This window comes from Arachis stenosperma, chromosome 3 (assembly GCF_014773155.1).
Source record: "Arachis stenosperma cultivar V10309 chromosome 3, arast.V10309.gnm1.PFL2, whole genome shotgun sequence".
NCBI classification, from domain to species: Eukaryota; Viridiplantae; Streptophyta; class Magnoliopsida; order Fabales; family Fabaceae; genus Arachis; species Arachis stenosperma.
The window spans coordinates 26,294,548-26,317,423 of NC_080379.1; the positions used below are offsets into that span (position 1 = coordinate 26,294,548).

Sequence of the window (22,876 nt, forward strand, 5' to 3'; positions counted from 1 at the left end):
TCACTTTATTTTTTCTTTTAATCACCCCGTATTTCCCTTTATTTTTTATTGTTTATTGTCTTTTAGAACCTCGGGTACTCTTTCCCTCACGAAGGGTTTTAACGAGGCCCAAACCATTTAAATAAATTTTCTTACAAGTTACTTTCACCTCATCCCCATTACAAACCACTACTGTTCCTCAAAACACGGAACGAAGACACGGCCATCACTGGAGGACTGATCACCCTCCAGGCCGAACACACGGATATCCAAAAAACCGACCAAACGAACGGTTACGATAAAACCAAAAAAAATTGCAGAAAGGCCCGAACGGCCAAATAAACACCACAAACGGATCATACAAAAGGCCCAGACGGCCGAAAATACTATTGAACGATCCCCAAAAGTCACGGCCCTTGGCCATACCAAAATATTCAGTAACTAACAAGTTCAAAAATAAAATACAAAGAGGAAACTACTCAAATATCTACAATCCGCCCATCCCGGACGGTCTTGAAGGCTCCCGTCACAGACACATCCACACCAGGGGCCAACACCAGAAACTGCGCCTTCATCGTCTCCTCGGTAGCAGCAATGGCATCCCCAGCATCAGCCAACAAAGCCGCTTTCTCCTTCTTCAGGGCTTCGATCTGAGCCTTCAGAGTTTCCGACTCAGCGAGGAGCAAGGCAGCTTGAGAACTTGCATCTGAGGAACGCTTCCGCTCTTCGGCCAGTTGAGAAAGAAGCGAAGTCTCAACACCGGCAAGTCGGAGGATCTCCGCCCCGGCATCCTCTGAAGACTTCGCCGCTTTCTCCTTCGCAGTAATAGCAACCTTGAGCTCCTCCTTCAACTTGGTCACATCAGCCTGAGCTTGCCGAAGCTTCTTCTCCAACAAACCCGCTTGGGCCATCACGGGCTCAGCTTTTCGAACAACCACAGCTGAGCGAAGAAGGGCACGGTAAACCGACTCAGCCTGGAACGAGACATCACAGCCATCAAAAAACGAATCCGTTCCAGGCATCAAATGCTGATCAATGAAACCCGTGGCGTCGAAACGTCGGTCCATCACACTAGGGATCAAGCCCTCCCCTTCAAAAGTCTCGCTTCCCGGCTCCTCGGCCCTACCCCTCTTCCGAGAAGCCTCAGTACCCGTCAGCACGACCACCTCAGGCGAACCGGGAGGAACCTGTGCTTCAGTAGGCACCTCTGAGGAAACCACCCCCTGAGGAGCAGCCTGAGAATCCACAGCCGGATTCGAAACAGGAGTGGTAGGGGACGACGATCCCTCCTCCCGAACTAACGCGGCCTTCAACCTCGCCAAGGTCGTCAACCCGCTAGCCATCTCAACTGAAAGAAAACCAACAGAAGAATTTAGAAGAGTTACCAAAAAAAAAAAAAGGGGAGAAAGGAACACACCAATATAAGTCCGACAAGCCTCGGGATCCCCCATGACGTCCCGAGGATTCAACGGACGCTCGCCAAACAAATGCCACAAAACACTGGCAATATCCTTATCCTCCCGGGACAAATCGTCGTAGGAAATCTTAGTCAAAACCGACGGCCCGGCGCCAAAATTCCAGTACGTCGGAAACCGGCGCTCGCCTTCCAGAGTAAGCCAAAATGGGCGGTGACCCTCAACGGGACGCACCTTAAAATACTCCCACTTAAACCCGTGAAAGGAATCCTCGAACAACCCAAAAATCCGACGATGAGGCTGAGCCCGGAAAGACATATACCCCTTCTTGTGCTTCCCCTCCTTAGTCGGAAGAGTGCACAAGAAGAGGAAAAGGAAAACGGGCACCGAAGTCGGGAGATCGAGATACTGGCACACCAACTCAAAACACCGAACGGCTGCCCAACTGTTCGGGTGAAGCTGAGACGGTGCCACGGAACACCGACTAAGTAAACCCTGAACAAATGGGGAGAAAGGGAACCGCACTCCGAGCCGAGTAAACATGGATTCGTAGACCCACATCCAATCCGGCACGGTGGGAGAATGGAGGTTTAGATAGCAGACGCGCTCATCCGCGTCAGGGAGCACGAGCTCGTATCGTCCCTCCTCTTCACCGCCACCACAAATTGCCCCTTGATCGCGGAGCCGTTGGAGATCACCCTCCGTCATCCGCGACGGAACGCCCCACACATCGCTGGTCACCCAACCATAGCGATTGGGAACGCCCCTGGAAGGGGCAACGGGGGCACCCACACCCTCATTTCTCCGACGCTGCATACCTAAAACAGGGAGGAGCGCCACCATCAGCCTACCAACTCGACACAATTACGAAAAATAAAACCTAAACACCACTACAAAGCAAAGCAGAAAATGGCGGTGCTCAGCCCCTTCCCCAAACTCAAACGCCAAACACAGCAAAACAAAAACAGGAACAGGCACACAAACAAAATGGAAGAAATAGCATAAAAGAAAAAACCAAACCTGGTAAAAGCAGAAGAAAACTCGAAGAAACACAGGGAAATGAGGAGAAGCAGAAACAGCACCAGTAAGCAAAATCCACTAAGCAGTTTTTTCTCAGGAAAGGGAGAGGTTCTCTTTCAAAAGAAAAAACGGACGAGGGAAATAGAAGCCAAAACGAAACGGTTTCAAAAAGATGAAAGGACACAACTGACCCTGGACATAATAAAAATAGTAGGGGCAAAAAGGAGAAAACACCTCCTCAATAAATGCCCCCCTCGGAAAAGCAAACTAATCAATTACGCCTCAAAAAACGCAACAGGCGCAGCAGGCACGGAAAGGTCACGTCAAAGACCAAAATACGGTCAGGACAAATCCTTTACCAAACGAAATCAAGAAAGCGACCTCGCCACCAAACGAACACTCGAACGGCTCCGAAGATACGATGAGAGAACATCTCCAACTCTCAGCGAGAAACCGACCTCACTCGCTCTCCCGCTGCGGGGGCAACTGTTACGGATCCGGCCCACGGACCCCGGACCCATGACCAAAACCCGAACCCGGCTTATCGGGTAAACACCATCTCGTCTTTCTAGAAGGCCCCGAATCGGCCCTCTAGATCTTCTAACTAACTTTCGAATTCAAACATCTCCCTTATCTTAAACAAATAAGATAAGATAAGATTATCACCATCACCTATAAATAAGAGGACCCAGGTCCCTCCAGGTATTCATTCATCCCACACACCTTATACCTCTTAGATCTATTCTGACTTGAGCGTCGGAGTGTCTTTGCAGGTACCTCCCCTCCGCTCCATCAGGGCCGTCCGACATCCGATCCGACCCACAGGTTCCCGATCCTCCTCTCAACCCGTATCAGAAGCATTCTGTACAAAAGCTTAATCTAATTCGGATATTTTTTATCTTCATTTTAATTTTATAAATTTTTATTCATTTCTATTTTTATATAAATTTCTTTCATTCTTTTAAAATTCACAGGTATTTTTTAAATAAGCAAATGTGACAAGAAAAAAAAAAGTTAGAATGCACCAATCTCCATTTCTCTTATTTCTTTTTTTTTTTTTTTTAAAAACACAAACACCGATCCCTTTATATAGTAGTATAAAATGATAGATTATTCAAATAAATAAAAGAAAAGCCTTCATTATCTTTTGGAGGAGCAAGGGGAAAAAGACAACGTATAATTGTTCTATTCCATGCATGTTTTAGTTTGTTTATTAATTGGTGAAGTTATTTTAAACCATGACCATAACCCTAATACATATATAAATGTCTATAATTTCATCAACAAATTACAAGGCTAACTCACCCAAGGAAAAGAAAAATAAATAAATAAAGCTGGAAGGTGAGAAGTGGAGAAAGAAAATTACCATACCTTGTGATATAATCAATATAGGAGGCTTCTTCTATGGTGAAAGTATCTTCAGGACTTTTAAGGTCCAAGAAACATTTATAATTAATGAATATTTTAGTTCTTGGTTCATAAATATTTTAAAATGAAAAGAAACAAATTTCTGACAACTAAGTGTCTTGGTTATGATTTTTTACTTTTCATCATTTCTTTCTTTTTAATAATAAAAATTTTCATTCTTAAAATTGACTTTTTAGTTTAATTTCTATAATATTATTTTATGAATATTTTTAAACATTTATATATTTTGTACCATAAACCTTGATTCACCTATTTTTTTCCTTTGTAAAAAAAATTATTTTACAACAAATTCATTTACTTGAACTTTTTTTCCTTTTAAAATAATATTTGTTCAAACGGAAAAAAAATTCGATTAGCTTTACTCTTCATTTTTTAAGCAATAATCGATTCAAATTAAAAAATATTATTTGGTTCACTTAAACTTTCTTTTTTTTTACTTCAAATTAAAAAAAATAATTGCTACTAATTTGATATTTTTTCACTGACAATTTGACTTTCTTTTAAATTGTTTATAATGGTTGAAGCTAAGTTGACAACTCATCATCATTATTTTCCAAAGAAACCAATTTAATTTGAAGCAGAAAAATATTAGTTCACCTCAAACTTTTTATTCTTTAAAAATAACATTTTCATTAAAAAATATCATTATTTCACTTCGATTTTTCCTTCACACAATTATTTTTTGTTAAAATTTTTTTATTTAAATAATTTTATAAAATAATTATTAATTATATACTAAATTTTTTTCTCACTAAATAAATGTAGTCATTATTTTAAAATTTTAATCTTTTAGACTTTTTTCTTTGAATTATAAAAATATTCTTATCCTAAGGAGTAGTATTCTTCAACTATTCATATTTATATTAGTGTAATTACTATTATTAGTATTATAATTAGGAGTTATTACTATTATTATTTTAATATTCACTACGATTATTCTTGTTCATACACTGGCCCAACACTAAGGCCCAGGTCCAAATACACCAAAAGGCCCAATCCAAAGATTGGCCTTTGTTATTCACCGACCTCCTCAAAAGAGGTCGGACTCAACACAGACTTCTTTCCAAAGAAGTCGGGTTCAAGAGATAGCTGGCAGATAACGCTTATTCAAATAAGTAACTGCCCCTAAAATCTCTCTAACCACTTCTAGAAGCCATATCCCAACAATCCCTAGATAAAGGGACGGTTATCCACCTAAAAAGGTGGCACTACTCCAACGGTGGTTATTGGATCACCACTATAAATACCCTGACACCCCTCAGGTATCTCTAAGTTCCAATACATTCTAAACCTGCTTTACCCCATGCTGACTTAGGCATCGGAGTGTCTTTGCAGGTACCACCCCCCATCTCTTGGAACACACAACTCGGAGGCGGCTCCCAGACGTAAACCAAGTCGGAGACCACACTCCTCCAGCGCTTGGGCCTCAAACAAGTCCAACCACCGTCCGGTTCTAGGTAAGCTCCGGAACAATTCTTATTCACATTTTTCTTATAATTATGATCATTTTCTTTTTTTTTTTTATTACGATTGTAATAATAATACTAATTATTATCATTATCATTCATATTTTTAGTATCCTCAGGATAACAATTGTTATTAATTATTATTAAGTAAAAAATAATTAAATTAAGACAAATAAATATATCAATCTCACCTACTTTTTTTTTTAAGGGTGAATTGGATCGGCTTAATTAATCGAATTTGTCAACTTAAATAATCTACAAATATTTTACTTAAAAAAAATAATCTACAAATAGTCCAGCTACATATAAAAAGCATTGCCTCTTTTGCAACTGAACCGTTTTCATTTTCCTCATTCCCTTTAACCCGGTTTGCAATTACATAAATTCTGGGGCTAAACATAGTAAAATTATTTTCAATGGTACGGCGCCATTTCTAACCACATATTTCGAATATTTTAACCAGGTGCTTCAAGGACCATAACCAACTTTCTCCACCATAGACAATTCGATCAATATAATATAACTGCACCTCCCTTCATTGGGTAGTTGGCTGGAATAAAAATTCTATTATTCAATTATGATTTATCACGAGGGTTTAGTTTCTCTCTAGACGGCAAAGATGCTCAAGTCATTGATCCCAATGATGTGAACTTGGAAACCACTTGCAATTTAGATTACTACTCAACATCACTTGCAATTAAGTCTATTTGCACAAGGTCCCCCCATCAACTATTTGGCTATTTGAACAAACATCTGATTGGATGAGAGCAACCTCGGTGTATGAGTTTAATTCTTATCAAAACGAAAGCTTATAGACTTTGAGATGCCATCCGATAGGATGAGAGATTTACTATGATAATTTATATTCCAAGTTGTATTTCCAATCTACGTCAACATGATTTGATTCCTGGTTAAACAAAATAATAATTTGAATAGCAAGAACGATTAAAATAATTTGAACTTATTGTGAAATCTTTACCACATTATTATACTTACATGACCGAGGAGTTTAGCTCTCATCCATATTAAATTCCGACAGTAGAAATACATGGGCATTGCATTAATCCTAGGAGAAGGGGCAGCGTGACGAATGACACTCACGCACGACGGCACGACTACATTAAAAAATAATATCTCAATATTTAAGAAATTTTAGTAAAATATTTTAATACTTAACAAATTTTAATCGTTAAATTAATTTTTAAATTTTTATTTTATTAGACAAATCAATTATCACATCAAATTATTCGTCTATGTAAAAAAACTTAATCTAAAAACTTAGAAAATTTTAACAACTGTTATATCTTTATAAAATAATGACAAATTAATTTATCTAATTTTATACTAAAATTTAACAAAAAATTTTGATTTGTATAACGAAATAAAAAAATTAAAAACTAATTCAATGATTAAAATTTGTTAAAAATTAAAATATTCAACTAAAAATTTCTTAAAATTTGATTTACAATATTACTAAATAAAAAAAATAGAGCCTGTAGCGACCTCAGTTTTAAAAATATAAATATAAATAAGTTATAATTTATTTTATAAATTAGAGTTTTTTATTTTTAAAAATTATTTTATTATCAATAATTGAACTAATTTTATAACTATTTGAATTCAATCAAATACATATTCTTTTATATATATATTTTATGATAAAATATTTTACATAATTAAAACTATAATTTTATTAACTTACAAGTAATGAAACTTATATGTATATTTTAATTTGAGTAATTGATATTTTAATTTAAAAATAGAGGTTAGTTAATAATATTATTATCGAATTCGATATCCGCCGATATGAGTAAATACCAGTATTCTTTGATGAGCTTAATTTTATTAATGTTTCACCAAATACCTTTCACCTTTTAAGTTACTCATATATTATTAACTTTATATATAAATTATTATTATTATCGTTATTATTATAATTATTATTATAACTATTTGACTTCCCTATTTCCGATTACCTAGTCTAGGCTTTCGTTTATATATATTATTATTATTATTATTCACTAAAGTTCGTTCCTGTATTATTATTATTATTCACTATTTAACCTAATACTTCAATCAATATATATATATCCACTAAAGTTTATCATTATCGTTATGTATATATATACATATAATATTAGGTTTTGTAATATAAAATTATGTTATTATATTTTATTCTTTCTTCTAGAATAAGTATAATCTATTATTATAATTCCTTTTCATAAAGTGCATTTATATAATAAAAAAAAATATGTTATTATATTTTATTCTTTCTTCTAGTATAAGTATAATCTATTATTATAATTCCTTTTCATAAAGTGCATTTATATAATAAAGAAAGCTAAGGCGGCTTGCTTTCTTAAGTCATATATATATATATATATATATATATACACCGTAAGAAAAAAAAAAGAGAGAATAGCATAATAAAGAGAAAAAAAAGAACGTAAATCCCTTCAAATTTTTGGCTTCGATTTCTTGCCATCCGTAACTCCAATAAAAAATTTAATCCAGTAAAAGTATTTGTATCATCCTCTTCTACATGTTGGCACTCACTTTTGATCGGTGAAAGTTGACGGTGACGTAGTTCTTTTATCTCTTGGGTTTGGCCAACGGGAGTTTTAGGAGGCACAGATGATTCTGGACATTTTCTTCTTCGATAGCTCGGTCAAAAAGCTTCTCCGGAGTTTTGAATATTTTGATTCCGTACGAAGGTATGGTTTTGGTTTCTCGTAGTTAATGTTTAATGTCACGTGAAAACTTAGGCTAGAAGATCTTAAGATAGGAATGAACTGAATGTATAATTGATAGATTGTGTATATGAAATAAAATGTGTGGTATAGCTGTTGTTAATAATTTGCTGTTGAAGTTGGTTAGTTTTGGAAAAAGATTTAGTATTGGTATTTGTTTGATTTTGAAATAGTTTATTACTGGAAATGATTTGAATGATTGAGAGATGTTTGGTTTGGTAGTTGGGACCCTTGAAGGGTGGCAGAAATTCGAGTTTTAGAGGAGATACTGTCAAAATTTCTATAAGAATTGGAGTTTTGATTTGAAGTGTTATTTTAAAAAAGAAAGGGATTATTATGTGACTTGTATATTTGAGACTATTTGTTGACCCTCTATCGCAAGATGTAACCGGACACTTTAACTCCCCGGATTCTCCATGAGCATGCATATATATATGAATATTGAATATTATATTTGAGTTTGGAGTTTAACTCCATGGAATACTATATTATTGAGCTTGGAGTGTAACTCCATGGAATATTATTGAGCTTGGGGTGTGACTCCATGGAATATTATATTTGAGCTTGGGGTTTGACTCCATGGAATATTATTGAGTTTGGGGATGCGCGCAGAGGGACTGTTCAATGGTTAACTACTAGGACTTGTCGGGTTGGCTGTATAACCGACAGATGAGACTCATCAACCATAGGACAAGCATGCATCATATGCATTTGTTTGCTTTGCTTGAGTGTTAGTTTGCTTAACTGCTAAATTCTGCTTATCTGCTACTTGTTCTACTTGCTGTAAATGCTTCTCTATCTGTGTTTCCTTACTTGAATTGTATGTGTATGTTTTCTGAGAAACCCCTCTTGGCGGAGGTGTGAAAAGGGTTGTCCTACGGGTGATTCAGAGGATTAGAAGTGACAGAAAGTAGAATGTTAGGTTAAATTTAGATTCAGAACTTGAATACTTTAAATAACTTACCTAATTCTAGTTTAGTTGAATCTTTAAGATGAAGTCTGAGTGTCGAAGTTCTAAGAATGCCTCTGGCTTTTTCAAGACCTTTTATATTAACTATGCAAGCACCTTTACCATACTGCGAACCTCCAGTTCTCATCCCATACCATGTTGTTGTTTTTCAGATGCAGGTCGAGAGACACCTCGTTGAGCGTCTGAGTATCCTCCTTTCAAGCGAAGAACTACTTTTTTGACCGTCATATTTTGATTTTGGGTTATGTATACATGTTTATAGAATGTCCACATGTACATTTTGTGTTTTGTCCCTCTTAGAGGTAGACTTGGAGATATAGGAGTTTATTTTGTAATTTGAATTTTATTTTGGATTATATATATATATATAATCATATACTCTGGCCGGCCTTAGCTTCGCAGGTTGAGACTGGAGCCTGCTATCTAAGTTTTGGAACTCTGATATATATATATATATGTTTTCAGCTTCCTTTTGATTTTTTTTTCCTGTCCATTTTACAAATAACCATGCGAGTGTAACACAATTTTCTGTTTATCGTTTTTGTTTAACTTATCCTTCAAGGCTCCTAGATATGATTTCATCCAATTATATCTATGTACATATCCTTTTCTTTTAGAGGTCGTAATACCTTGCCACTTCCGCTTTACGACTTAAGCGTAAGGCTCTGTGTGGTAGGGTATTACAGAGCCCATATACTATAGCATCAAACATACACCACCAACGGCCCAAATGTATATACCCCCAAAAAATAAATAAATAAACATAAATGTCAAGCAAAACCATTAACAAAATATTAAGTAAATAAACTCTCATCTCTGACTACTTCGTATTCATGGCTTTTACACTAACGTATTTTGCTATTACATAAAAATTAGCAACTTGTTTTTTGCCAATTATTTGCCTTTTTTATAAAGAAATACAAAACTGAGTTACCTTATCACTAACCATATAATTTTTCTTTTTGCAGTTCCTGCACTACATTACTTGAATTTAGGTATGTTTTGGGGGGGCGGGAGTTTGTAATGACTATACCATACACCGAATAAATTAAATCTTACAAAATTTGATGGAGAGTGAAACTCCTCAATCCTCATTCCTTTGGCTTTTTGCTCATGGCCTTACGCTTGTTAACGTCAAGATATTTCTTCCGTAAACGGATGGCCTTTGGGGTAACCTTCGCCAAAACAAAAGAAAACGCAAGAAAAAATGAACATAAACAAATTCATTTATGAAATTGGAAGAATCAGTGGAATTATAGACACAATTCATCGGACATAGTTGTGAATGAGGTTCAAGGAAAGGGACTTGAGAAAGAAGGAGATGCATCTTTTCATCACAAAATACAAGTGAATGGTTTTATGAAAGAGTGAATCACAAGCTAAAACCAACCTCAATAAGCTCATCTGAAGCCACATAACCTATAGCTTCTTCAAGTGTCATCTGCAGCAGCATAAACACAAGATAAGAAGAATGTTATAAATTAAGAACAAACACCATAATCATATTGCAGCTTTTCCACTAAATACTTCATGTCATGCAGATTCTAAAGGAAACATGAAACCTGCCGGGTTCCTTGAAACATTCTGGGATAACCAGAACATATTGATAGTTCACTACTTCACCATTTGACATACTCAAAACTAACCCATACAAATAGCAACTTACAAAATTCTTCACCATTCAGTAGGAATAGGAATACCGATTTGAATTTTAAAGTTCGCCATTATTCAGGTCGACACAAGTTCATAAATTCAGCTGTTTATGAGTTGAGAAATTGATACTTACGAACATGGAATGAGGAAAGCTATAACTCATTGCCAGACATCTAATGTATGAATGCACAGGAATCCATGCACCCTACAAGGTTATATACTATCAAAATTCTCATTTGTCTTGAAGACATGAGCATAAATTTCTGGCACATAAATACATACGAGACGTGGGGGAGACAGCTTCACATTCTCATCCTTGGTAGCAGCACGAATATTTGTAAGCTCTTTAGCTCTCACCGGATTGATCTGCAATATCAAGTCTGTAAGTGAGTCACTGACTTTGAAATAACACTTACACTCAGGATAAGAATACTTACATCAAGATCTGTGTCTCGTGAATGTTCTCCCACAATCATCCCATCATATGTCTGTAAAACCAAGTACAATAATTACAGGCAGCATATACAATGACCTTATGGATGCACTACAAGCAAAAGCTAGACTACATCATTAAGCAATGAAAAATCAAGAACCCTTGTATTTAGCAGGAAAAGTAACTGCTAGATTGTTGTCCCAAAACTAAAAATATATAATAAGTGAAACATCTTGTTTAAAGTATATTTATTTGGCTTCCCCAAGCTCCCTTGCGGAATAAAAAGGAGAATGCAGTATAAATTTCTCACAAGACCATGAACACGAGTAATTACAACAATCCATCTTAGAAATATGATACAATTCTGTGTTCAGATAAGTGGGTATCCTAAGTGTAGCTACAGTGAAAACATGGACTCAGTGCTTACTCATACTATATAAAAATAAAATCACATCTCAAATAAACATGCGTAGTGAGCAGATTTCATGATCAGCCCTAGTGGGAAAAACAAAATGACAATAGAGATTGTCATGAACTATCGCTCCCAACAGGTTAAAATGTTAGCCTGTCAGGTGAAATAATTGAATGGTTATTATTATTTTCACAAAAATATGAATGTTTTTATGACACAAGCTCATGCAAGAATCCTTTATAATTCGGACTTAATAAGTGAACAAGGCATAAGCCAGCCTTATCTTGTGCTAAATATGAAATGTAGAAGTATGAGCATTTAAGGAATGAAACTCAATACCACCTGGTTACAAAGGATCTTGTACCATTTTGTGAAATAACTCTCCCGAAAATCTAAGCTTAGGCAATGGGCACATGAATAATTTATGCATAATAACAAATGTAAACAAAGATAGTTTGTGATCGAGGGGGGGCATATGTAGTAAGGACCAAGAACATAGCCATAATACATGAAAAAATGGAAAATTCTAACCTCCATTCCAGGAGTTACAAAAAGAATCCCACGTGCTTCTAAGCTCATCAATGCATGAGCTGTGATTGTACCAAAACCCATTGAGACCTATACAAAAGGCAAAAGTCACATGATAAGTGTAGTGTTAAAAATTGGGGCCATACTACCCTCATGAAATGCAGAAGTAGGACAGCAGTAGACAAACTTACCAGTACTCCTTTTCTAACATTGCCAAGAGGTCCTCGAAATTTTTCATATGCTGCAAAATAACAATGGTACATACATAAATAAGCCTGATGCTAAACTAGGCTGCATTATAAACATGGAAAATGGAGTTAGCAAGATAATCAAGCATATGGAGAATGCTTACAAAGGAAAGCTCGATGCATGAATCCAGTTCCACGAGTGTCACTACTGAACACACTCCTGTAACCAACCAAGCCCCTGAACAACCAACAATGAAGAAGGTACTTGTTAGACTTCTTGAATGCTGCACATGATTTGATTTCACTATAAGTGTGTTGTGAAAAAACTTATGTCTCAATTGGTCACAATGTAAAAATATTTTATTACCAGCCATGGGGCAATGCAGATAAAAAGATAAAGATAAAAAGGGAATGCTTTAAAGAGTTGTCTTTATGCCGCAATGCAGATAACTGGGAAAAATATAAGATGGCTAAGAAAGAGACAAAAGTGGCTGTAAGTGAAGCAAGAACAAGAGCATATGAGGGTCTCTACCAGTTTTTGGGCACGAAAGAAGGAGAAAAATGTATATATAGAATCGCAAAGAGTCGGGAAAGAAGAACGAGAGATTTGGATAAGATTAAGTGCATAAAGGATAAGGATGGAGAGGTGTTGGCTGAAGAGGAGAAGATTAATGAAAGGTGGAAGAGCTACTTCTACGAGTTATTTAATGAGGGACAGAAGACTCTTCCGAGCCTTGGTCGATTATGCACAAGGAAAGAAGATCAAAACTTTGACTACTATCGAAGGATTCGAGACTTCGAGGTAAAAGAGGCTCTAAAACAGATGAAAAATGGCAGGGCAGTAGGACCTGATAATATCCCGATTGAGGTCTGGAAGGGTCTTGGAGAAAAAAGCATCAACTGGTTAACCAAGCTTTTTAATGAGATTTTAAGGTCAAGGAAGATGCCTGATGAGTGGAGAAAGAGAACCTTGGTACCTATCTACAAGAATAAGGGGGATATACAAAGTTGCGGAAACTATAGAGGGATTAAGCTTATGAGTCATACTATGAAGTTATTGGAAAGGGTGATAGAACGGAGGTTGAGAAAAGAGACACAAGTAACAGAGAACCAATTTGGATTTATGCCAGGAAGATCTACCACTGAAGCGATATACCTATTAGGAAGGATGATGGAGAGGTATCGTAGTAATAAAAGGGATCTACATATGGTGTTTATTAATTTGGAAAAAGCATATGATAGGGTACCAAGGGAGGTCTTATGGAAGGTTTTAGAAAAGAGGAGAGTAAGGATCGCATATATTCGGACAATTAAAGACATGTATGATGGGACTACAACTAGTGTGAAGACTCGAGGTGGTGTGACAGAGGAATTCCCTATTGGTATAGAATTACAACAAAAATCATCCTTAAGTCCATACATTTTCACATTAGTCTTGGAAGTACTCACAGAGCACATCCAAGAGCCTGTGCCATGGTGCATACTTTTTGCCGATGATATTGTCCTTATGGGAGAGTCAAGGGAAGACCTAAATAAGAAGTTGGAGTTATGGAGAGAAGCTTTAGAAGTGTATGGTCTGCGCATAAGCCGTAGCAAGACGGAATATATGGAATGTAAGTTCAGTCTGAGAAGAGAAAACTCCAATATAGAGGTGAAAATTGGAGAAAGCATCCTATGAAAAGTTAAAAGTTTTAAGTATCTTGAGTGCATCATACAGGATAATGGAGAGATTGAACAGGATGTAAATCATAAGATCCAAACAGGTTGGTCAAAACGGCGGAGTGCATCTGGTTTTATATGCGACAAAAAAAGTGCCTTTAAAACTTAAAGGTAAATTCTATCGCACCGCTATAAGACCGGCTATGCTGTATAGTACGGAGTGTTGGGCGGCTAAAGGGGAGCACGAACATAAGCTGAGTGTGGCAGAGATGAAGATGTTGAGATGAATGAGTGGTTATACGCGATTGGATAAAATAAGGAATGAAGACAAAGACATAAGGAAGAGAGTTAGAGTAGCACCCATTGTGGAAAAGATGGTTGAATCGCGTCTCAAGTGGTTTGGACATGTGAGAAAAAGATCGATAGAACATCCAGTCAGGAGGGTGGATGAGATGGAAGATGAACAAAGGGCGAAAGGCAGAGGAAGACCTAAAAAGACCATCCATGAAGTGGTCAAACGAGATCTACATGTAAACAGTCTCTCTATAGACATGATACATGACAGAGCACAATGGTATCGTTTGATTCATGTAGCCGATCCCACTTAGTGGGACAAGGCTTTGTTGTTGTTGTTGTACCAGCCATGGGGCTAAACTCCATGAGCTCAAATTACTCAGTTACATCCATAGGCTGTGATAAAGTTCTAGCCCTCTACCAAAAATATGGACTTCAGTAGTAAGATACGTCCAAACCTTGTTTGAATCACCGGCAAAAACTCTATTTGAGTGGAAAGTATAAAAATTAGGTCAGATTATTTAACTGATGTTTAATTATTTAAGAGGCAATTAATAAGAGATTTCTCCCTTACAATATTCTTTCCTGGCCATTTTAGAGCAATATTTAAAAGAAAACCACAAGGATTGCAACATGTTATCCTTATCCGAAGAAAAAGCACAATGGATAAAAAAGAAAGAAAAATGATAGACCAATGTGATTCTATCGAAACCAGGTATGTACAGTCTGATGAACAAAATATTTAGTAAGAGGTGTAGTTTTTAGAAGTCAAATAGTCACTTAAGAAAGTCACACGACCCCCCCCCCCCCCCTTCTTTTTTTTTTCTCTCCTTTGTCCCTTGACCATTGATATAAGATCCAACAATGCAAATTTACTCTTCTCAATCACAATTAACTACTGCTTCTCACTCAATCCTCTCCCCGTGGGCTATGGGATAGGGATAAATACTAAATAAAAAATATTTAAGATATAGATCGATAGATAGAAACAACTGTTCTAACCTTGATGGACAAGTCAAAGTCAGTCTAGTCCGACCAACAGCTCCTGACACAGGACCCATGTCTGTGACCTCGCCTCGCCTGTGAGACAAGCCTTCCATTACCAATCCAACATGCTCATCATTTACCTGTGATAGATCCAACATGAATTTAGCCAACCAAACTCTCGGATTAGAATAATGTGAAAATCAAATTGCTATTACCTCAATTGTGACTTCTTCTATTGGCTCAAGTTTCTGACCATTTTCACTTTTATACCTAATAAAGTAATAGAAAAGAACCTCAACTATTAAGCATGAGAAAATGAAAAACGTGAGCTCTAAAAAATGTATATATTCTGGAAATCAAAATCAGTGGACCACCAACCAGTATACAACATTTCGACAGATCAAATATTTTACATTGGTAGACCCCTCAAGATCAATTTGATGACAAGAAAAAGTTTCATGCATTACGACTGGAGAATACATAAATAAAAGACAAGTTTAAGATAAAAGCAAGGGTGTGTGTAAAGCCTCATGGCACCAAACGTTGACCAGCACCAGATCCACCCAAAGACACAAGCACCATGCTAATTCGTTGTTATTCTTGATGTGGGTTGTTTTAGGACTTACTATGTTAGTCATGTTATTGGGATGGACTTGTACTTGACTTGATCTCAAATACCATTGCAAAAAGGAGTGTTAGGTTAGTGTTTTGCACTTCTCAGGATATGACCACATTAATTACATTTATCTGACATCCTGTTCCATGTTTTCCCTATAATTTCTGATAAGAGATATGAAAAACCATTTGTGTGCATCCTACTTGTGACATCCCAAAAAATGTTGGTCTTTGGTGTGTATTAGTCTAATGATCAAGTGCATGTGAGTTTGATTCTAACAGGCCATTAACTTCAGTCTATCATAACCAGACTTGTGTCTTGTTAGTTCAAGGCAAACAAAATCTTGAATGAGGAATTGTATTTGTGATGTCAACCATTGCTAGGCATCTACCAAGTAGCTTAAATATTCACAAGAGTTGTTCAACAGTTAAAATCAAAATATCTGAAAGTGCAAGAAAGCCTACAGAATTTAGTTGGTTTTTAAACAGCTTGCCAAACCCATATGCGTGTTAAACATGCTAAGTCACACTTGATCAAGACTGAAAATTAAGGGAGGAGGAAAAAGAAAGAAGGTGAATGTTACAGTGGTCCCAAGATATTTGGAGTTTCAAACATCCATATTGAATTGTAAAAATTGTTGAAATATCTATTATATCCTTAGTTATATAGTTATGAATTCCCTATTTTATCCTCCATTTATCCACTACCACTCTTCATCTCTTTCTCCACTAATCCAATGCACTGTTTCTGCCTCCATCATTTTCATTCTTCTCTCCTTCATCTTCCAACTTTTTCCAACAACACCATTCACCCTCCCCTACCACCACCACCGAGCATCATCATCCATCATTCTCCATCATTAACCACCACAGACCAAACCATTATCATTTCCCTTGTCAAAGACATCCACCACATCCTAATTTCTTCTCCTTTAGTTTCAATGTTGACTGCTTCAAAGAATGTCAAACTTCTCCAAATCTTGACATAAAGTTCACTTTCAGCAGTAGCCACACCCTTAAAAGTCTCAGATCAACTACAATAACTCACGCATCAAAAAGGACAACAGCAGCCATCCTCCTCCCCAAATCGAGTTCTGCCATTGAAGGCCTGATTTGAACTCCATTTTGCACCCATTTTAAAGTGTTCTCTATCCATAATCAAAGAGTGCTTCAACAACGAATAAAACCTAGCCTTAAATTCGTGGCTTCTTTATACCTCAAAGACACGATGAACTACTACAATTGGAGTTTTGATTTCACCCAATTTCTCAAATTTCTCAATCGAATTTGGTGTTCTTTCAGTTCATTAGTCTCAATTGATAATAAGCACAAAATAGCCCATGCAAATTTGTATGAATTCAGCCAAGGAAAATTTTGAGTTTTTATTGGAGTGGAGTTAGGGCTCCTGTTCTTATTGCTCGTGTTGTTAATGGAGTATTTGTTGGTGTTGGTATTAGGATCAATGGCAGTGTTGTGTCATGGACGTGTAAAAAAATGTGGATAAATAACAAACAAACAAAAGAAAATAATAAAAAAGAAAAATAACAAACAAATTTTAAAAGAAAACATAAAATAAGTATAAATTAATAACTTTTCTTCAACGTCTCATTTGGAGTTTCAGGGATCCAAACAACTTTGGACCATTTAATCAGGCACCAAGAAAGAAAAAGGAGCATTATTAATAACTTCAATACTCACATGACTTTAGGTGGAGACACAGATAATTCAAATCCCTCGCGTCTCATGTTCTCAATCAGGATACCTGTTAACATACATGCCATCAGAATACAATTGAAATCACAGTAAGGATCACCCCAGTTTAAGAGAAAGGAACAAACCCAGCTGTAGCTCTCCTCTTCCCTGAACCTCAAATGATTCTGATAAGCCAGGAAGCACATTTATGGCAAGGTTGGTTTCAGCTTCAGCCATCAGTCGGTCACCAATTCTTCCTCCAGTCAACTACAAAAATTTCAGCATTAACCTATCTGCTTGATAGACTGATTAACAACTACAAGAACATAAGAACTTATAGCAAAAAACTATAGAATGCTGCTCCGAAGACAATAGAAGGTCTGCTTCATACACTGATCAACAACTACAAGAACATAAGAACTTAGAGCAAAAAACTATAGAATGCTGCTCCAAAGACAATAGAAGACCAGGTATGCGTTCGGAAACCTCCTCCTTAATAAAACACATTAAACTAAAGGCCACAAAGAAGTTAAAAGTAAAACTACTTACATGAGTACCATCTCGACCGGCCAATGGGGAGTCATTTACACCAAAAGTCATGGAAATTGTAGGAGGATCCAATTCAACTGTGGGTAATACAGACATAACCTAGGACATAAAATCATGATGTTACTCAAGTCATCAATTTCAAGCTAGTAGGATTCTCAAAATGCAGCATACAAAGTTGGTGTATAAATCAAATACAAACATAATAAATAATATAAAGCTTATCATTCTTCTCAACCAGTAAAACAAATGGATAGTTAGTTTAAATCATTAAGTTAGTATTTTCATGAGAGATCATCCAAAAATAAAGAGCAGATTTTAACATCAAGTAAATTTCCAGTAACATGTTAAAAGAAAATGTAAAAGTTAAAACTTCAAATTGGTGAAACTAGCATATCTAAAATATTTTCAAAAAAAATAACTAGGTTTTTTAATGAATAAACCAATTAATTTAAAATAAAACAATGGCGATTTATATTTGATGTTCAGTTACATGTTTAGGACCTTTATATTAAATCTCTTTTGATAATTTCCTCTTATGTTTTCTTAGGTCTTCCTCTATTGTGAGCCATAGAACGAACTTCCATCTGATCAACTCCCCTAATTGGAACCTTCGCATGCCTTCTCTGAACATGTTCATACCACCTAAAGTGAGATTATACCATCTTCTCTACAATTGGCAGCACCCCAACTCCAGTTGATTTTCAAAAAGATGATGCATTGTCACAAGGTTTATCATTTAGGTTGTAGATGTTGTATCAATCTGAGGATATCTTATCCTCTTTTTCTACATTATCTTCTCATTTAGTAAAACTTCTTTAGGGCCATCAACAACCAATGCCCTTTTCACACAAAATTAAATGATCCTATAAGACATAAGTATAAAAAAAAAAAGGGCAACCCAGTGTAAAGCATATGCAGGGTTCGGAGAAGGGATAAGTATGATGAGAACAAAAAAAATATATACCTCTGCTGTTGCCACTGTGTGGCCTATTGATGGACTTGCCAAGCCAGCTATTGAAATTATATCACCAGCTCCAGCACATTCTGTTAGAACCATGTTCGTACCCTTCTTTTTCATCAGTTTCACCACCTAAAAGATGGAAAACAATATAAAACTAAAGCTGGCCTGTTCTGATTCAATGCCAGTAATGTTTCTTTTCGTGGAAATACTATTAGACTTATAAAACGTAAATCCGCTTGCTTATATGCAATTGAATTTACAGAAACAATAAAGAAATAAGGAGAATATCAGTGGTACCAGAAGACACCCTAAAAGGAATAAAACATTCCACACTCACATTGTAGCATTAATGCTACTCTAAACAAGATGTAAGTTCTCTTGTTGATAGGTTAGAAGCAACAATAAGAAAACAAGGAGAAGAAGAAAGAACACATTTCTATTTCTAGGAATACACTAACGGAACTGGAAAATAAAATGCTTTCATAGGATGATTTAATAAATTACACAATAGATGAAAAATAGCTAAGAGAATTTAGATCTTATAATTTAGTAATTTACCAATCATAATACCATAACCAATCTAATAACATCCATCTACAACTATAACTATAGAAATGTAATTCACTCGTAGTTGCACAAACCTTTCCATCTTCAATCTTTTCAGCAACAGAGTCCTTATTACGTAATCCATGAATCCTGTCACCAACACGAACAACCCCAGTATATACGCGTCCGGTTAAAATTCGACCAAGATAGAAGTCCTTTTCCATCATCGAAACCTGAAAAACACTATTAAGCATGGTTTTTCACTGATCCCTAGTAAACATCACCAAAGCAACTAGTTTAAAGAGGATACAAAAGAAAGAAACTGAAACCAAAATTTACTAAAGCTACTATTCTTTTAACTTGTGGAACCTTGTAATTACTTGTGACTTGTGATGATTTAGACAGGGAATTGGAATTTAACTTTAATAAATTAACAAAATGCAAGGGTAAATCAAATTGAATAGTATGAACCCTCAATAAAATTTCACTTAATGATATGAGGAAAGTTCATTGCCAACAAAAAGAAAAGAAAAACCGCATTGTTGAAGATGATAACACCCCAAAAGGAAACTTATCAGTACACAGCCTATAACGATAAACTCGACAAATTTTTTAAAACACCAACCAGCATCTGGAAAGGTGCATCAATGTTTGCATTTGGTGGTGGGACATGTGAAACAATGGCATCAAGCAATTGTGACATATTTTTTGCCTCATCAGGAGGATCCTTGGTAAACGTGGTAGATGCCCATCCTTCTTTAGCAGAAGCATAAAGAACTGGAAAGTCTAGTTGCTCCTCTATAAAAATACAGTAACAATAATAAAATTCAGAAAATGGATTTGAAGTTACAGAACAACCAAGCATCAAAACATCAGATATTTCCATTTACCTGTAGCACCCAAGTTGGCAAATAGATCAAACACCAGGCTCTCAACTTCATCGCACATCTCCTCAGTAACTACAAAATATATGACTTAAAAGAATTAGATCACAAATATAAAATACCAAAATGGTGCAAATAATAACATATTGGTGAGACAGAAAAAAGATTTCTTGTTTTCCAGTGATAACCAAGATAACACCTGTTTCTGGCTGCTGATGACAATAAGAATTTGAGACTGTCTTAGGGTAACTTGACTGTTTCAGTGTGAAAAATGTGGCATGTGGGAATGCCTACCATTGAACATAGGGCTGACCAAACAAAGAGAAATAGGAAGAGGATGTATGCCACCTCAGAGGAATTCAAAAACAGAGAGAAATATCAAGAGGGATGGATTGCCAAATCAGATGGCATTCAAAATGACAGAAAAAGATCTTAGTTCTTTTTCCTTCAACTTTGCTTACTTTATGTATATGCACAGCATCATTACCACATTTAATGATACATAAACTCTACTGGATGTAATGTGACAGCAGAGAGTACCTGCAGGGCGGTCTACTTTGTTTAGCAGAAGAATAGGTCGCAAACCATACTTTAAGGCTTTTGCAAGAACGAATTTTGTTTGAGCAAGTGGACCTTCACCAGCATCAACAACCAAAACAGCCCCTTCAACCATACCAACAACACGTTCAACCTACTCATCAAAACAAGAAAATGAGAGAACAGCACAAGCCCTACAACCAGTATATAGTTTTCACTTTTCAGTGAAATGTTTCACATTCAATAAGAAAGAAAAAAGTTATAATGGATAATCTTCAGAAACAGAAATGTTTGTCACTCTCAGTTTTTCCATGGAATTTATTATTGAATTATCAATTATACCCTTAAATATGTAAAAAGTTGTTAAAATTTATTCTACTATTCTCTTTCTTCATTAATCGAGGATTGTTTATTCCAAGTTTCTTAACAACTGCGGATTCAAGCAAAATGAAAGATAAGAAGGAACCCAGGAGTACCATCTTTACAATGAAAGAAACACTTCAATGACCAAGCAGGTTATATACTAATTGATCACACTCCAAACTCCCATTGCATAAAAACACTTGCAAATTGATTTGATGAACTATTATAACGTTTAGAACAGTAACCTTTCTGAAAGCCAATTGAATGAAACTAGAGACTTACTTCGCCACCAAAATCAGCATGTCCTGGAGTATCAACCATGTTCAGTTCATTCTCCTTCCACGAAATGGACGTAACCTTCAAAAATAAAAGAAGTAACATTAAAAATCAACATAGCCTATTCAAACATTGAAAGTGAGAATAGTTCTCACATAACAAGTGAAATCTGCGGAAATGGAAAGTTTCAACTCGACAGTGAAACAAAAATGGCGCCAACCTTGGAAGCGATAGTGATTCCACGCTCGCGCTCAAGCGTGATGGAATCCATGGCGCGCTCGTGGGGGATATCGGCGCCGCACTGGCGGAGAAGGCGATCCATGAGCGTAGTCTTGCCATGGTCGACGTGCGCAATGACGGCGACGTTGCGGAGGCGGCTGGGGTCAAGTGCGCCGCCGGGGATAGATGCAGATGTGGTGGCGGAAGAGGCAGGTGCGGCGGCAGAGAAGGCGCGTGAGAAGTGATTGAATCGGTAGAGGAAGGATCTAGAAGAAGAAAAGGAAGGAGAAGAGGAACAGTTGAAAGAAGATGCGGATTTTCTTGTGGAGGACCAGAGAGAACGAAGAAGGATAGGACCTGCCATGAGTACCCAGAGTTAAAGTGTATTGTTCTCTCTGAACTCGAAGGTTTTGGTGTCACTGAGACATGGAATAGTGATGAAAGAGGTTTTGCTGAGAGAGGGTTTTAGGAAGCCTTAGTTGCACCACTAACAATTGGAGATGGATATCTCGTAAGGTAGCTCTTCGAAAAAAGGTAAAACAATAGAAATGAAAAGTCAAAACATCGCGCCAGGTAGGGGTCGAACCTACGACTTTCTGCTTAGGAAACAGACGCTCTATCCACTGAGCTACAGGCGCTAATAATCCTATGTGGGGTTTTCTTAGCCTCAGAGGAACTTTTAGTTGTTTGTCGTAACCCCTCCATTTCACGATTTCATCAGCATTTTTGCCTCTTCGGCATACTTAACGAAACTGAACCGTAATCAATCTACTCAGAATATGGAATTTGGTGATTGATGGATCCAATTATAATTAAGATCGTTTTATTGTACAGATTTGACATTTAAATTCTATACAGAGATATACAGAAATTTATGTATATTCAATACTTTTGTTGTTTTTTTCTGTACAATGTATTAGCCTATCTAGAAAGAGCTCGTTTAGCAACAGGAGCGCATTAGGAGCTTGGTTTGAGCCAAGTCACAACTAGAAAATTGGATAAGGTCTGTTCTAGTTGAGTCTGTATTGGGTCGAAATACGCGTTAGGCTAAA

At 36.4% G+C, this 22,876-nt stretch overlaps 1 protein-coding gene and 1 non-coding gene across 3 annotated transcripts; both read right to left on the reverse strand.

The window, feature by feature from the left end:
• Positions 1-9,820: 9,820 nt before the first annotated feature.
• LOC130970406 (uncharacterized) lies at positions 9,821-22,308 on the reverse strand. 2 transcript variants are annotated; one of them, XM_057896487.1, is made up of 20 exons: positions 21,826-22,308; positions 21,612-21,686; positions 20,970-21,120; positions 20,436-20,504; positions 20,171-20,343; positions 19,641-19,778; positions 19,003-19,128; positions 18,039-18,137; positions 17,636-17,756; positions 17,496-17,559; positions 15,398-15,452; positions 15,198-15,322; positions 12,407-12,480; positions 12,246-12,295; positions 12,058-12,144; positions 11,119-11,169; positions 10,964-11,047; positions 10,815-10,886; positions 10,419-10,469; positions 9,821-10,203 (listed from the first exon to the last, which is right to left on the reverse strand). In XM_057896487.1, the coding sequence occupies exons 1-20, from the start codon at positions 22,186-22,188 to the stop codon at positions 10,120-10,122; spliced, it is 2,112 nt and encodes a 703-aa protein (XP_057752470.1). In that variant the 5' UTR covers positions 22,189-22,308; the 3' UTR covers positions 9,821-10,119. The 2 variants fall into 2 exon arrangements, with proteins under 2 accessions (XP_057752470.1, XP_057752471.1); XM_057896488.1 differs by lacking the exon at positions 10,815-10,886.
• Positions 22,309-22,389: 81 nt separating this feature from the next.
• TRNAR-CCU (transfer RNA arginine (anticodon CCU)) lies at positions 22,390-22,462 on the reverse strand. Its single transcript has one exon. It is a non-coding gene; the product is annotated as a tRNA-Arg (tRNA).
• Between the last annotated feature and the right edge of the window lie 414 nt (positions 22,463-22,876).

Coding starts and splice junctions, on each gene's coding strand:
- LOC130970406 (XM_057896487.1), bottom strand. CDS start 22,188: ATGGCAGGTCCTATCCTTCTTCGTTCTCTCTGGTCCTCCACAAGAAAA. Junction 12,145..12,245: donor ATGTTAGAAAAGGAGTACTG/GTAAGTTTGTCT, acceptor CCTTTTGTATAG/GTCTCAATGGGTTTTGGTAC. Junction 10,887..10,963: donor AGCTGTCTCCCCCACGTCTC/GTATGTATTTAT, acceptor ATAACCTTGTAG/GGTGCATGGATTCCTGTGCA.